Source organism: Diabrotica undecimpunctata, chromosome 8 (assembly GCF_040954645.1).
Source record: "Diabrotica undecimpunctata isolate CICGRU chromosome 8, icDiaUnde3, whole genome shotgun sequence".
Taxonomy (NCBI): domain Eukaryota; kingdom Metazoa; phylum Arthropoda; class Insecta; order Coleoptera; family Chrysomelidae; genus Diabrotica; species Diabrotica undecimpunctata.
This window is the reverse complement of record NC_092810.1, coordinates 128448461-128466938: the sequence shown is the minus strand read 5'-3', so window position 1 is coordinate 128466938 and position 18478 is coordinate 128448461. Positions and strand designations below refer to the sequence as shown.

The following is an 18478-nucleotide window of genomic DNA, read 5'->3' as shown; positions in this document are numbered from 1 at the left end:
AACTATATATACATGGCGCTAAATTCAAAAGTTTAGTAATATTACCTAGGATTGTGAACTCATTTTAAAGTAAAGGAAAATCGATATAATCCTAAAATAACAAGAAAAATCCTTATCCTATACGATAATAAATATTTTTCGTATACTTTTTGGGTTTTCTTGTTATGTTGGGACTATATTTATTTTCCATTACATTAAAATGCCAAAGTGGTTAAAAAAATTAAAGAATAAAATATAGAATAAAATCTTTATTTATAAAAATGTTACAAGAAATGTTATATGTGTTACAAGAAATATTAATAATACAAGCCACGTGTAGTATAATTTACTTTTCTTAAGGTTGTGACAAGAACTGGTCAGTATTTAAATAATTGTTTTGTCATTCTTATCAAGTTTTATGTGAATAAAAGTCTAATTCTGCAAAAGACATTTTACTACAATTTTATTCGCATAAATTTACAATGGGGAAGTACTTTAGACCAGATAAACTAGAGGCTGATCCAAACTGACAAAAACTTCCACCAAAGAATTCAAACATTGGTAAGTATATAACATTCAAGAATTTTTTAGAAAGCAATGAATCTAAAGATAAATCCCTAGAAGATAAAGATAAGTACATGCCTTTAAAAAATTAATCTACGATTACATAAGCGAAGCAATCAATCTGGAAAACCAATTGCTTTTTTCACACATACCCTCACAGATTCTGAATGAAAACATTATGCAATTGAAAAAAAAGCAAATGAGTTGAAGTATTAAAAAAAATGCAGACATTATCTGGTAGAAAAGCAATTCTAACCAATTACAGATTAAATCACTATTTGGTTTATATAGAATGACGGTATATATCAAATCTAACAAGGAGAACTAGCTTTACTTCACAAGAATTTATTAATTATCTACACTCTAAAGGAATATATTCAAGTAGAACAACACCATATAATCATGAAGGAAATGGTTAAGTCGAAAAATACAATGAGTTATATGGAAATTGGTGAATCTAGCATAGAAAACCAAAAATTTAGAATTCACTTAATGGAAAACTGCTTTACACACTAGAGAATTCCACTACTAAATAAATACCAGATGAGACAGAAAATTTACCTTACAATCATAATATAAGTTCCAGAAAAATATTCTGGTTATCAACAAAATTATGATTTTGATTAGATTAGCAAAATATTGCTTCTTGCAAAAAGAAAACCCAAGAATGAGGAATAACCGAATGATAGCAAATAGAAAAAACGAACAAAAAAAAAAGAACAATGGATAAGGTAAATAATTTATTTCTAAGGCATGCTTAAAGTTTTCACCCAGAATGTAAGCTTTGCTAAAACCTGATATAGTAACTTTATTTGCTCAGTATAAACTCCAAACAACAGAGGATAATAATGTTTTTATGCCTGAAATGACAAACACAATTACAATCAACAGATTTTTTCACCAGTATCTCACCTTAAGATCAGTCATCCCATCCCTATCATCAACAGAATAGGAAAGATCCCTGTCGACACATTCAAATTTATTTATTCATAACTCTGAACGCCTTACCACTGTCTGTGTGGATGCAGGCTAATATACTGGACAAGCCGATTAAATGTTACAATTTACAATATACAAAATAGTGGTTAAGTACACAGTATTTTACGATAATAAAATTAAATAATGTGAAATAAAAATATATTATGTACACAAACACATGCATGTACACACACACACACACACACACACACACATATATATATATATATATATATATATATATATATATATATATATATATATATATATATATATATATATATATATATATATATATATATATATATATATATATATATATATATATATATATATATATATATATATATAATGAACCAGAAGTATTTGCTGACAACGTAAGGAAGTAAACGTTAAATAGTGGGTTTGCAGCAATAAAAGAGTACACATTTCATTTTTATTGCTGCAAACCCACTATTTAACGTTTACTTATATATATATATATATATATATATATATATATATATATATATATATATATATATATATATATATATATATATATATATATATATATAGTAATTACATTTTAAAACCTATAAACCCAACAGTTAGTTCTATGATTCTAAAATCCAGCACAATAAAGGTGGAAAAATAACATAACAAAAATAAAAAGATATGTAAAGTATTACCTAGTTACAATAAAAACATGAAGTATTTTACACAGTTAAGTTTCCAAACTCTATGGTACCAGTAACTCTTCTACTAATATTTATATATTTATTGAGGGACATATTAAATATTTACATTTAGGTTGTTTAACAAAGATAAGTATCTATTCAGTGGGCTATTAGCACCATAGGTTGTTCTACAAAATGGAACATTAAAAGTACATAGATGAGGCAAACCATGGTAATATGGTACTCTAAGACCAATCTCACTCACAAGAGAGGGACAGATCCCTCCTCACACTTAAAGCAGGCAAGCTCATATACCTCTCCATGATAGTGTAGTCATGGTCTGCTAATCTAATCCAACTTTGAAAGGCGCACACCTGTAGAAATTTATGCCGAACCCTCTCTAAGGTGATGCTTTTTAAGATAGTTGTTGAACCACTACCTACAAATAATTCAAATACTAAGCTAAGTAAGACTGGTTTTATAATATATAATTTTAGGTTAAATTTATAAACTAATTTGTAAAAGGTCAGATATAATGTGAATAAAAATATAGGTCAGTGGTATAATAGTTCTTATGGTTCTTACCTGGTCCTGGTAAAAACAAACTCGGAACGGCTGGTCTCGTAATACCGCTATTTCCAACATTGACTATATCTTCCTCTTTAAAATGACTAGCGCATACACGAAATTTGTTATAAATAGTTTCTTTTGCAGCATTCTCTAATTAGGGCTCTTAACAGCATTCACCCATTTATCAAACATATCCATATAATGTCCTGGACTTTTGCCAGTAGTATCCATGCAATCTGGAACACATCTTTTTTTGTTCCTGTTCTTCGTCTCTACATTGTTATTCCATGTAATGTGTTCGATTCCATAATAAAAAATCGTCGAAAATTGTACGATTTTGCACTATTTATATAAAAAAATTTAAATTATAAAATAAATTATAAGAAATAAAACAAATACAAATATGGCGCCGTATTTGTCTAAACTCAACTTTGACTTGATCACAGCACACTCCCTCCGCGCAGGAACGAGACTAGCAGCGCCACCAAACGAATGGGCGCCTAATCCGAACATGATTTGACCTTGGCTATCCCTGTTACCAATCTACATGGCATTGGCCAAAGGTCCAACTGACACTACTATAGGAAGTCAACTGATGAAATATGAAATTATGTACAATATTTTTATGTATATTGGATAATCCAGATCACACACTCAAACTAAAAAAACGTAATTGTCTTCTAAACAACCAAATATAACATTGTAAAAATATATATTGCAAAAACGAGACTGGCGATAAAAGTCCAAAAATGTAAAAACCTACAGGATGTTCTATTAAAAAAAAAGATAATTTTGTACCACCCTTCAATATGGGTGACCTTGTATATTTGAAAATATTTTCAAAGTATGGTCCAACTGATGACCTATGATCCAACTTTCACCTAAATATTTTTTTGTGTCTTTTACGACAACTGAGTAATTGGACTTTCTTGCACTAATGTCGCACCATGTATATAGCAGTTTTATATTTAAAAAATAATAATTTCTCTGATTTTTAGGACAATGGACAACACATTTATAACAACAGTCAGAGATTACTAAGTGCAATACTGTGTGCTCTTTGTGCCCCTACTGTCAGATTAAGAAGTACGTTTCCACTAATTGGACAAAGTATTTGTTCGGAAAGTAGCTTGCATAGAGGCTTAAGTCCTTCTGACAACACCGGATTACCAATGATGAGTAATTCGGATTCACATCATTATCCCATCTTGGTTGAACAAATGAGCTACAAGAGTCAGGTGAGTACATTATTGTGTTAGTTTTATGAAAATAGTATAACAGAGAAAAGCAATGAATTAATGAAAACCTTAAAAATACCTTTGGACGGCAAAGCAAATATTATATTTGCGATGAAGTTTGTGTCGTTTCATGCTTACGGTATCAAAAGGAATAAGCTTTTGGTGTAATCTTTCTCTATTACAGAACCCTATTTGATCTGGTATACTAGTGTATCTCCCAAACATTTTCGAACGCGTCTGGACATCGCAAACAATACCGCTTTTTGCATAATGTTATAGAGATTTTCAATAAGCCCCAGGTGTATGATGTTCTCTAGAAGGTTCTTCTGAATGACACGATAATAGAATTACTAGGTATGTCTGGGTACTTTCCATTTTCCATTGTCTCTTTATTTGTGTATCTCTGTATTGGCAATCTTCTCGATGTACCCAGTTTGTTGGGTAGTTCTTGAGTAAGTAGCTTTCCTATCAGTTCTGATAAATATCTGACAATCCCCGTAAGAAGTTGGATGGTTTCTTGGCCGTATCTATATTAGCATTTGTCGTGTTACACTTGAGGGTATTCGAACTATGTTATCCAGCGAAAATGGCAAGTAGAAAGCTCACAGTTTTAGGAAATATCTTTCCTCATATCATCCAGTATTTCGGCACATAGTCCTGGCTGACATTATTGGGATGTCGTCAATGCAGAGGATTTTTCATCCATATACGCATTTTTATTCCATAGATAGATGGTTTTCCCGTATTTCACGTTTCCTCAGTGTAAGCTATGTTGTGTGATCTACTGTGTAAAACGCGTGATGTAAAGTAGATATCTCTGCTTTTGTGCCTGCTTTGGAGAATAAGATCTTAACACATTGGCTGCCACCATAAGAGTGTTAGGTAAGTTCCCCAGGTGTTAAAGTGAAAAATGCTAACAAAACAATATTTATTCATACAAATGGTTAATAATACAAAGTAAATTTACATTCTTATATTTTTTTTAAATAGCAAGATCACGGGTGATCCTAATGGCACGCAGTAACATATTACACATGCACGTGCCACTAATATCACCGGTGACCGTGAACAACTTAATGCTTTTTAATGAAACATGTCATCATCATCATCATCAATGGCGCTACAACTCTTCGTGAGTCTTTGCCGCGTTTACTATTGCCTTCCATGTTTGTCGGTCCTGTGCCAGTAATTCCCATTGTCGCACTCCCATTTTCTCTAGATCTTCTTTGACTGCATCTTTCCACCTTTTTCTAGGCCGCCCTACAGACCTTCTTCCCTCTGGCCTTTCCCAGAACACATTGTTTATAAGGCGATTGTCGTTACTGCGTATCACATCATCGATCAGTTTCCTGTATACATGAAAAGGAGTTAGTTCAGTTCTATTTTGAGGATAACTGTCATCATAGACATATGATTCATTACCAGGTAACTCTATATCCAGACGTAAATGAGTACAGTCAACTTCGTACAATTCATCGTCATTATTTTGTTGGTCGTTAGATTCTACCGATTGTTACATTCATCTTCTTTATCTGATTCTTCGTCGTTACTTGGGTTGTGTTCTGAACCAGATAACAAAAATTCATCAGAATCCTCCTTCTCTAACAATTGGAACAACTCCGCATCTGTCAACTTTTTATTGGTATTTGGCATACGCTGCGTTTTACTTGTACTTAAAATTATCCATGATCTGAAAGACAAAGTCCAATTAAAAAAGTAACTTTACTAGCGCCATTTTTCATTAATTAAATGTAAGCAAAAACATTTGAGGTTATGTAAAATAAATACTGTAATATTTTGTTTATCCTTATAAATAATTCAGCAACAAGATTTTAAAACAAATAAACTACATATGCTTACTTCATATAATTTTAAATTCACCAAAAAAATGCTAATTCTATAGAAAAACGTTGTAATTAATGCCACTAATCGTTTCTATAACGCCTTATTCTCAACTGTCGTTACAATCTATTTACGACATTATCGCGCCTAACAAAAGAACATAAGCAAGCTATGGGTTCCTAGTGTGCCACAGTAAAACTATTTAAGCGTCCTCACAGTGCCTACCATTATAATAATTCTGAAAGTTTAATAAGCACAACACCGATGATCCTAATCGCACAATTGTAGGTAATCTATTAGTTAGGATCTCCGGTGATCCTTGTGGCAGCCAATGTGTTAAATTAGCGACTTGTTTTTCTAATTTCTTACCTATATCTATAAGTCCTCTTCCTCATAGACTTCACTATACTGCGATGGTGATGTTTCCGTGCCTTTCTGTGAAATAAGCCTCTGTATGTTATTAACATTTGAATCAGCAGTATAAAAAATATTGAATTTTTTCATCAGTATATCATATCAGTAAATATCTACATCTGTATCAGTATATCGTAACTGATTTTAATATGGTTCTTTCTAAGAAGGTTTGGACTATCATGAACTGTATTTTGAGGCTTTTTAAGGTGTTGGCCAACTTATGTTTTATCTTAAAAACTACTTCGTATCGCCTACCTCAACTCTTGCCTGACCGCTCATTCTGTGCCATCACCCTGGTCAGTTTGTGAAAGAATAAAGTTTTTTAATTTCTATTTGCTTGGCTTTGTTCACTTCCATCCTGTCCAGTCAGTTGAGGTAAATTGGGCATTGTACATAGGCACGCACTTGTGTGATGTCTTTCATGCTTGCAACATTTCACCGGATTGAAATTCCGATTCACCTAATTTTTGATCTGTTGCCAATTTCTGAATATATGTCCGAAGATCTGACATCTAAACAAGGTGTAAACATACAAAGCTTTTAGTATCACCAAAAGATAAATGCCTTATTAAAGTTGGCGTGAATATTTTCAATGTTAAATAGTGACATAAGTAAGACATAATCATCACTAAACGATATTAATATTTATTCTGATGTTCCAATTGAATATAAAAATATATTAGATGTCTTGCAACCATTGCTGACTTGTAAAAGTACATGTTTTTGTATATTGTTACTAATAGAGACTTTACTCTACTTTACTCTACTCTATTGCTTATTAAATAAGAGTAGATCTTTTAAGAATTTAGTCACTTTAAATTACTATTCAAAATAATTTCATATTAACCTACTTTCAATTGCGTTTGCTAATATTTTTATCAAAATCCACAGAATGTCTACTTGTCACACCACCAAGGTAAAATATAATTATAATATTATAATTTTTCTTTCCAATATTCAGTAGTTACTTGTAACAGCTATATTACCTGTTAATAATTGTAATGGAACATGTCATTCTTTTGTTATAGGTTGAATCTACTTCCAGTAATATTTCATGGCAATGGTGTGATGTATTGGAATGCCTCATAACATTAGCTTCAAACCCCGTTGTAAGAAGTTTGCATAAAAGTACAACTTCGTCGTCTTCGGATTTATCGAAGTTCTGTTGTCATTTGCTAGCAAGGGTATTAGCCGAATTGGTACATCAGTGTAGCTCTTCTGAAGTAAGTATGGTTTATATAGTACATCATTATAGTTCTTTTAAAGTAAGCATGGTTTGCTTCAAGTTTTATTTATGTCTATAATACAGTCGAACCCGCTAATTAGAATACCGATTATAGGAATATCCCGGTTTAAGAAATAGAAATGTGAGGTCTCGAACCGTTTCCATTTACTCCTTAGCGATTTAAAAGTTTATCCGTTTATAGGAATACGTTTTAATAAAATAATACCACTTAATAGAATATTTTTATTATAAACGAATAACTTTTTATGTAAAATTTCCTAAAAATTTAAATCATGTTTGGTTTATTAGGGTCTGTCAGGTAATAAATACTTTATTACTTTGTTATGCGTACCAATTCGATAATTCCTCGAAACATTCACAGGGTCATAAAGCACTTTTCCATATCTATAAAAATTTCTATTACCTACCCACTTCGTTGCCTGTTAATATGTACATTTTTAGAAACAATTAAATTAGAATTCGCCAGATATAGACCTACCTGTTTGCAAGTCAATCATAGCATTATAAAATTCGAAGTTAGAGGATCTTACTTCAAAATAAAAAGTCAATGTTATTGTAATTGTTAAATAAATCGAAATTGCTAGAAAATTTGTCATTTCAGAAATTCATTCATAATTAGCTCATTAGCTCAATTAACTCCACAAGTTTCCTTCAAGAAAATTGAGGAATCGAAAGATGGAAAACGGATGTGCTACCTTCATTAATTAAAAATTATGAAACAGCGTGCTTGTACAATTGTGACGAAACTTTGCTTTATTACTGAGCTACTCCAGACGGCACCTTTTATTTCAAATGGGACAAAGCTGTGGGAGGAAAAGTGTAAAGATAATGCGTTGTGCTAATTCTGATGGAAGCCATAAATTGCCACTTTTTATTATTGGAAAATCAAATTGCTTGGATTACAACAATCCTGTTTAAGAAATGGCTTATCGACAAGAAAACGACATAAAAAATAGAAAAGTTCTGTTATTTGTTGATAACTGCTCTGCCCATAAACCTGACGTGAGGCTGAATAATGTAACAATCCATTTCTTGCCCGCCACTACAACTTCACTTATAACCGATGGATCAAGGGATAAGTTCTGCTTTTAAGAAAAATTATAGAAAAGTAGTTGTACGAAAAATTATAGCAAATATGGATTTTTATGACTCGACGTCTTCAGCCAGCTCCAATGACATGGCAATAAAAATTTCGGTTCCCTCTGCTATTCATATGATGAACAAAAGTTGCATAAAAAAGCATATTGTGGAAAATTGCATAAAAAATTGTTTTATAAAGTGCAAATTTTTCAAAGAGGTAGAAACTATGTAACCCGTAGACGAAGATTTTTCAGGATTTGGTTTAAATTCCATGCCATCGACCAGTCCTAACCGCTAGTAATATTATAATTAGTTTTCTGTAGGGCCAATCAAATATCAATTTTTCTAATTATTATAATTTCAAACAACAAGTGATTAATATTTTATGTAACAAAAAAATCTTATATAATACTTATTACAGGAAGATCTACAAGGAAATTACGGCAGAATTTTACATATGACGCCGTCTCGTTTTACTAGAACAAATCAATCTAGAACTTGGAATACAGGTAATGGTTCACCTGATGCAATTTGTTTTCAAGTTGATCGTCCTGGAATATCGATAATTGGAGTAGGAGTTTACGGTGGTATTGGTCATTACGAATACGAACTCGAACTTTTGGAAGATGTAAGTACATATTCATAAATATATTTATATTTCTAGCCTATCATCAGGATAGGAATATTGTATCTTCCTGACTTTAATAATTATATAAGTTGTATAAAATGTTATTTAATTGGAGTTTAAATATTTCTAAGATCCATTTTTTGTATCTTAATTCAAGTTATTTTTTTTTTCTTTAAATGGACTTTTGAAAGAAATCTCGCATTAAGGTGCTTATTAAGATTTCTTGCTATATCCGCAATAGGGATCTTAATGCTATTTATTTTAATTAGCAAATATTACTCCCCCCAATTAGTGAAATTTACTTGAATTTTATCCTGCATTTACTCGTACATCATTAATGTGGTTATTTCCAATTTTCAACGTATCATTGATCACTATACTTCGTTTTAAAAATATTGATAGCACAGTTTTTATGACATACCTAATAATTCCCATAACGTAATGTCATAAACCAGTAACGAAGAATTTTAAACCTACAGTTTTAAACAGTACCTGTCCCGATATAAAATAATATCAATAAAAAGCACCTAGTGCTTCTTCTTCGTCTTTTGGCATCATAACCATGGATGGGTTTTTGCCTGTCTGGCTATGTCCTTCCATTCAGATCTCTCTTGGGCCCTTTTCCTCCATTGTCTTATCATCTCGTCCTGGACCTTCCTTTTTTCCGCCTTCCTACCTGCTTCCACATCTTCTTTGTCGTGTCTTCTTATCGCTGAACATGTCCCAGCCATGACAGTCTTTGACTTTTCACAAATCTTACGTCATACCCTTCATTCAATTCATTAACCTCGTCGTTTCTCCTGATTCTCCATCTGCCGTCTTCCTCTTACACCGGGCCATATACGTTTCTCAGTATCTTTCTCTCGAATGTCCTGAGTTGGGCTTCCTCTTTTTTCGTGTTTACCCAGGTTTCCCAACCATAGGTTACTACGGGTCTAATCAAAGTTGTGTAGATAGTCGTTTTGGTTCTTTTGTCAAATAATTTTGATGTCATCAATCTTTCATTAGCATAGTATGTACGATTTCCACTGGAAATACGTGCATTAATTTGCTACTTCAGGCATCCACACATTTTGTTTCGTTTATTGATCTCTTTTTTGTGCTTCAGGATTAATTTTCTTGAACGTTTCCATTAGTCGTCTTGCTTCTATTAATAATGGCGACATCTTCTGCATATGCAGTGATTTGTACTGTTTTGGTGTTTATTTGGCTGGTTACATTGGTTTTTCTGATGACTGCTTCAAGAACTAGGTTGAACGTCATGTTGAAAGTGCGCCTCCCTGTCTCCCCTCCCCCCATGTTGATGTCAAATATGGAAGACAGTTCTCCATCTACTCTAACTGCGGCTTTTGAACCCTGCAACGTCATTTTTATGAGGCTGATATATTTGTTTTGGTATACCTAGATTTCGGAGGTCTTCCAGCATTTTGTCTCTTTTGACACTATCAAAAGCTTGTTTAAAGTCTATATACATATTACATATTCATAAGCTTTTTCTTGTATTATTCTAAGTGTGAATATGTTGTCTGTAGTGGCTCTATTTTACCTGACTTCATTTTGATAATCACCAATTATTTTTTGAAGTGTTCTGACAATTTAGTGTAGATAATGCCAGAAAGGATTTTGTATATTACATTTAGCAATTTAATTGGTCTGTAATTCTGGCATTCCCTCTTTATCTCCTTTTTTATATATTGGCTGTATAAGACCAACTGCCCATTCCTCCGGCATTTGCTCCTTGGTCCATACCAACTTTATCAGGTAATGATTTTTCCCCAGAGTTCGGATCCTCCATATTTCAACAATTCTGCCGAAACTCCATCCGTTCCTAGCGCTTCACTGTTTTTTAGTTTCTTTATTATTTGAACTATTTCTTCATAACTCGGATTTTCAATGAGCTGCTCCGCTGTTGAATATATTGTCTCGTTTTGATCATTTCCATTGTCTGTATTTAGGTTTTCATCAAACTATTCTTTCCATCTCATTATAATGTTTTGTTTCTCTCTTAGTAGTTTTCCGTTCTTGTCTTTGCATATTGTCAATTTTGGTCTAAATGACTGTGTGCTTTCTGTTATTCTTTTATAGAGTTTTCTACTCTCGTGTCTGTTGTTATGTTAGGATTTCTTGTACTTGTTTTTTCAAAGCCTCTCTTTTTTTCTTCTGCATATTCTAGTCGCTTGTATTCTCTTTTCGTTATACATTTCTCTGCTATTGGTTAAGCCTAGCTTGTCTTTTTTCCTCTACTGCAGTTCTGCATTAATCATCATACAATTCCGCATTTCTTTGCCTTTTGGCTTTTTCGGCAGTTTCCTCTGTAGATTCCGTTATTGTTGTTTTTAATGTCGCAATTTTCTGCCGCAATTTTGCCCCCACAAGATAGTGATCTGAGTCAGAGTTCGCCCCGCGATACGTTTTGACATGTGGTCAATTTGGTTGGCTTCATTGGTTCCTGGTATTTTCCATGTTCCAAGTTATCCCTAAGTCCATTTTGACTGGTTTCATTATGCAAACTATGTTTCACAAATATATTTACGAAAGCACCTACTGCTTAGTAGTTTTAAATTTACATGACGCTCTTGTATATAAACACTCTACTAGTACTGTTCGGGGTATAGTTTCTAAGTATTCCACCATGACAGGAGTTAAAGAAACAACCATTTATAGAAGGAAAGCTCAGCAATTTGACCAATAAAATATTATAAAACAAACAAATCAAAGTAAAGAATATTAATTTTATTAGGATACATTCTTTATAAGAAACCAAATAGACTATATTATGATAGGAAAAAGATTTAGAAACTGTATAAGATCCGTTAAAACATCTCCAGGCGTTGACATAACTCAACAATTATATGGGCCAGGCATTCCAGTGACACCAGACTCCACTCCATATGGAACAACGGAGAATTTTAGTAAACGAACTTTTACTTTCATTTTATATCGGTAGTGTCAAAGATTTTTTATATTTTGACGAAGCTGATCTTGCCTTCTCGATTTCTATCTTAATTTTTGTCGATTGCTTTCACTGTTCCTTTGAAACGTTCTGTCATAAAAACTGTGATCGTATGTATTTCCCAACCAGTGTAGCAAATAATCATTTTCTTGTCTAGACAACCTCTCTAAATACTGTGGATTGCCATGCTCATTCACACCGTTGGAACAGCTTGGAAGTTACTAGAGGATCGTTTGGGCCAGAGGATTTTCCTCCAGATATTATTGAAATAAAATTTGACAGAGCGATCTCAGTTAAGGTAAGGTTCATTAAATATTTAAAGTAAATAATGTCCTTAAGTTAATTCCATATTTTTGTACTTTAGGAAAACATTAAATATGCCGTACGATTACGAAATCATGGAGGACGAACTAACAATGGAGATGGTGGATTAAATTCTATTAAGGGATCTGATAATACAATTTTTACATTTTCTACATGTTCATTAAGTTTTAATGGTACAACTCTTACTAGAGGCCAAATTCCAATTATTTTATATTACAGGTAGGGTATATTTTTCTATTTGCAATATTTATATGTTGTTACTAATGAGTTAAACTGAGAATAATCAGCGGATAGTAGAACTGTAAAAATGGCGAAACAGCTCAGTCCTCAGGGGAGACGTTTCTATGTAAAAATTAATCTGTTAAAAAAACAATCACTTCCGTCTCGTATCAAATGCCATGCCAAATATTTAATATGTCAATAGGATTTATAAATATATATGAACATAAAGATACAGATTTTACCTAAATATACCTTTAATAAAGTTTAAATAAAACGTGGCTTAGAGAGGCTAGGTATGATAAGAAAAACAATTCAAAAATTATCAACTACGAATATAAAACACTAAATACACAAGCCAAGAGTATCTACGGTTTTATATTCTATTTTATTATTCGTATAAAATGTACGAAAGGTACGAAAATTCCACTTTAAATAGATAAAAGATATCCTCTACTTCTATAATTTTGAAGTAAAATTTGACAGAGAGAAATCTCAATTGCTAACATACAAATAATTTAATAAATACCTGACAATGCATGAACGCTAGCATACGGGGTGTAGATACGGGGTTATACAAAGAATAAACAAAAATAGAACTGAAATAAATAAAAATTTAAATTGAAGAATGAAAATAAAACAGAATATTTAATTGAAAGAAAAGTTGAGCACCAACTATTTTTAGAAGAAAAAACAAAATAGAAAGTTAACAAGTGCACAAAATTAAAAGAAATTAGGAGTAAAATAATTATTTGAAGAAAAATAACAAACATGTGACGTTTATAACGTGGTATATATATATATATATATATATATATATATATATATATATATATATATATATATATATATATATATATATATATATATATATATATATATATATTGTGACAATTAGGGTTTATAGAAAATAATTTATAAGTTATATACTAGAGAAATTTACAAAAATATATTTATGTGAGGGCATTTTAAGAAATTAGCATATAATAATTGTAAAAAGTTGTATTTTAGTAATTTTAATGTTGTAAATAGATTTAAGTGAGCCATGTGCATAGGCAACCAAAAATACTCTCGAAGTGATTGACAGATAGAAATTAATCATAATTGGGAATATAAAGTGGGGTTATAATAATATATTGTTTGAATTGTGTATTTTATTAAATTAGAGTGTTAGTTACTAATTTGAATGTTTATTCTGATCTGAAAAGCCTAAATGTCAACAAAATTATCAATGGAACATTAACGAATTCTCCAGAGTGCAGAATTTGACCATTGTTTAAGGTCGAACATTCTCGAAATAATGATTATGGCGGTGGATTGAACAGATATTTTTTTTGAGAACATCTATATAGAAGTTAATAGAACGAATGGAACATGATCTCTTACCAGATGGTTCTGGAATATCCAAAAGGATATAAATACCCGTGATTTGGATTCAAGATGGAAGTTTTTAGTCAGAAGTCAGGCCAGTTTATTATGAAAGTTAGTAGAAGATAGATACAATTAGTTAGTGAAGTGAATTGTTCACAGTTTTAGTAAGTCAGTCAAGCAGTTTAGTAAGAAATATGAAAGTTAGTTGGAGATAGTCCAATTGTTTAATATAGTGAGTTAAATGAAGATTAAAAATTATGCATATATTTAATGCACATTTATAATTATACACAAATAATTATTGAAGATTATAAAAGTATATTAGAAGAATATTGGATGGACATTGGAAGGAATTAAAATTATATTATGATTGGAGATTAGTATAAATCAACTTATAATAATTGGATATTGGTATATTGAAAAGAAGAATAAATATAAATGGTGTTTGCTGGTTTGTTTGGTGGTGTATAAATGCTGGTGAAGAAAACTATATCTTAAATTGGTAGAAGCTGATAATTGGAAAAAGTAATTTCACAAAAACAAGGATAACTGAAGTAAGTACGAAGACATTCAGTGGTGATTAGAATCTATATAGTGGAAAACAGTTCATTTAGGCATTCAGTGAAAGAAAGGTACAAAATTTTGTTAATATAATTTAGTTAGTGTCATAACAATTTCAATTTTGAAGATAGTTTGTTTAAATTTAACATTTTCTATAGAATTTAATTAGTTTTATAAGAACATCAATTTAAAGATAGTTTATTTTAAATTTACATTGGCTAGATTAAATATATATGTGTGTTTCATAATAGTTATAATAAAGATAATTTAAAAAAGTACTTACAAGCTAATTCTTTGAGAACCGCGATAAAAACCCTATATATTATATTATTAAATATACTCATTGCTCATCATTCAAACAAAAAACACATCATAACAATTTGGCGCCCAACGTGGGGCTCTCTATTTAAAAGAATTAGTTTGGGAAGATAAGTGCTCTCATATAATTAAATTAATTATCAGTAGAAAGAAAAAAGTATAGATTTTAATTTTAATTATATTTGAACAAGTAAAGTCTCAAAATGTCTCAAGGAAAGAAAGGTACAAGAAGCAAAAAGAATGAAGAAGATGTGGAAGTAGAAACACAACCTATACAAGAGGAGAGTTTAGTTCAAGTTCCACAAGATACTGCAGAAATGAATCCAGAAAGAGAGGAAAATGTCAATATGGCAGCTTTGATGTCATTAATGATGCAGATGAACAAGACAATGGAAGAGAATTCAAAAGAAATCAAAGAAGACATGAAAAAAATGGAACAGAAAATGGAAGAGAATACGAAAAAAATGGAAGAGAATTCAAAAGAAATCAAAGAAGACATAAAAAAATTGGAAGAGAATTCAAAAGAAGTCAAAGAAGACATGAAAAAAATGGAACAGAAATTGGAAGAGAATTATAGAAAATTAGAAAAGAAAATAGAAGATAATAATAATAAAATTGTAAAACAAATGGATAAAAAACTTGAAGCTGCAGAGAAAAAAGTAGCAAATGAAATAAAAAGTATACGGAATGACTACAAGAAAAGGATAGACAATGAGAGGACAGAAGTAAAGAGGATTATTCAAGATAATAAGATAGATATAGAACAGAAAATAGAGTTACAGAAATGTAACTTAGAAGTAAAAATTAACGAAGACAGGAGAAACACAGAAGAAAAATTAGACGATATACAACAAAATATCCAAATAAATTGTAATCAAATAAGAAATGTGGAACAGAGAATAGATGATATTTCACAAATGAGAGACATAGGGAGACCTTACTTAAATTTAACAAATGAGACTGGGATTAAATTCTCTGGTAATATAAAAAATTTGCATCCTAGAGTATACATAAATAGTTTAAAACATAAATTAAGATTTGTGAATAATATTAATGATATTAAAGATTATATTAGAGTGACATTAAATGACGATGCAGCAACTTGGTTTGCTAGTATTGAGAATGATTTAGATAATTTTCAAACATTTGAAAATAAATTTTTAAATTATTATTGGGGTGAATTAGAGCAAGCCAAGTTTAGAGAAATTCTATATTTTGGAAAGTATAATCAAAATTTAAAATCAAATATGGTAGATTATGCATTGAAATTGATAACAGTTGCAAAATATTTAGAACCACCACTTAGAGAGGATGAAACAGTCTTAAATGTATCTAGACATTTTGATGCTGATGTTGTGCAAACCGTAACTGTACAAAATATTCAAACAATAGATAGTTTTATTAATTTTATTCAAAGAATACAAAGAGGCAATATGACAAGTAATAATAACAACAGAAAAAACAACAATAACTTTCAATATAATAAAAATGATAATCAACAATATAGACAATCATATAACAATAATACTAGGTATGGTGAGAGTTTACAAAATTTTAATAATACTAACAGTAATCCAAATAGACAGAACTTTAATAATAATACTAGTTATAATAGACAAAATTTTAATAATAATACTAATTATAATAGACAACATTTTAATAACAGTACTAATAATAATAGACAAGATTTTAACAATAGAAGAAATACAGAGCGACCTAACTATAACAGACAGGTAAATTGTGTTCGAAGGAATAGAAGCTGCGAAGACAGGGAACGAAGTAGTACAAGGCAGGAAAATGTGAGTAGAAGTCATAGTAGGGAAAGACATGGGACATCAGATCCAAGTGGTCAGATACAATCTGACAATTCTAATAATCAAAATTTTGTGCAGTAAACTTTCTGAATTACAAGTTAGGCCATTGCTATTATGAAAAACCTTCTGAATTTATTTCTTTAGATGAAGAGAAAATTATTGAATCTATTAATTTAATTTATATAAATGCTTTGGCCAAAAATAAAATGATTAAGATTATGATAGATACTGGTTCAGAAAGTACTTTAGTCTCGGAGAATTTTATTTTTAATACATTAAAATTATCAGATATAATAAAGATTCCAAAAATTAAAATTGTTGGTGCAAATAATAAGAAGTTGGGTGAAATTGATAAACTAGCCAATTTTAAAATTAATATTCTTAATAAAGAAATTAATATGCAAGGATTTATTGTCAAGGATTTATGTGTTGATATATTAATGGGAAATGATGAATTGGAAAAGAAGAAAGTAAAGATAGATTTTGAAGAAAAAATGGTAACTTTGGAAGGGCAAATAATTAAATTTATGCAGAAAGATGAGGTAGAAGAAGGAATAAGAGTTGATAGGATATTATTAAAAGAAAATAATGATGTTTATGAAGAAGAAATGTATTTTGATGATAGGAAATGTCCCAAAAGAATGTAAAGAATAATTATTGTAGTGAATATTTAAGGAATGGAAATTTTAAGCAGATGGATGCCTACGAGGCGGAGTGCGTAAAATTGGAAGCAAGGAATAATGAGTACATAATGAAGAATAATGTTATTTGTAAAGAAGAAGATATGATGAAAGTTTTAAATTGCCCTGAAGAATATAAATCAATAGTCATTTCCATATTGCAGCAACACAAGGGACTTGTCAATAAAGAAAATAGAATTGCACAAAATTATATCCATAGTATAAAAGTTAAAGAAGAAAAAGATTTTAAAACAAAATCATACCCAATACCATATAAATACAGAGAAGAAGTAAACAAAACAATTAATAATATGTTAGAAGATGGGATCATTGAGAAGGCAGACACACGTTTTATTAACCCCATAGTAGTAGTACGAAAAAGATCAGGTGAAATCAGGTTATGTTTGGATGCAAGGAATATTAACAAGATTACTGAAAAGCAATTTGAAGCACCAATGAGTATAGATGGAATACTAGGAAGAATTACAGGAATGTCATTTTTCACTAAAATTGATTTACAGCATAGTTTCTGGTTAATACCTCTAGAAAGAAAAAGTAGACAGTATACAGGATTTCAGATAGATGGAGTAGTATATCAATTCAAAGTACTACCATTTGGACTTCAATTATCTTGCAGTGTTCTATGTAGATGTCTTCATGATATTTTGGATCAATATGAACATTTTGTAATTCACTACATTGATGATATATTAATTTTTTCTAAAACGGCTGAAGATCATGAGAAACACCTAAAAATTATAATAAATAGATTAGACAAAGTTGGACTAAAAATAAATCAAGAAAAATGTACAATTTTTCAAAAAGTAGTGATATATCTAGGTTATAAACTTAATACTAACAGCTTACTGATATATCCATTTTATTCAATAGACTTGATTTGTTAAATAGATGGTAGATTTCATTATTTTGAATCAATTTGACATCATACTTGTTGAATTTTGTATATATGGAAATTAATTTGTACCCTAAAAATCATAATTTGGGGTTAGACACAAAATTGATATCATAATTGCTATAAA

The 18478-nt window shown here is 30.6% G+C and overlaps 1 protein-coding gene across 2 annotated transcripts in view; it reads left to right on the top strand.

Annotated features, from left to right (window-relative positions):
- The window catches only part of hiw (MYC binding protein highwire), a 415280-nt gene that overhangs the window by 96671 nt on the left and 300131 nt on the right, over positions 1-18478 (top strand). For both annotated transcript variants that reach the window (XM_072541008.1, XM_072541007.1), the window contains exons 15-19: positions 3749-3988; positions 7273-7467; positions 8992-9198; positions 12309-12449; positions 12516-12694. In XM_072541008.1, coding sequence (XP_072397109.1) covers positions 3749-3988; positions 7273-7467; positions 8992-9198; positions 12309-12449; positions 12516-12694 — 962 coding nt within the window. The remainder of the gene's footprint in view (positions 1-3748; positions 3989-7272; positions 7468-8991; positions 9199-12308; positions 12450-12515; positions 12695-18478) is intronic.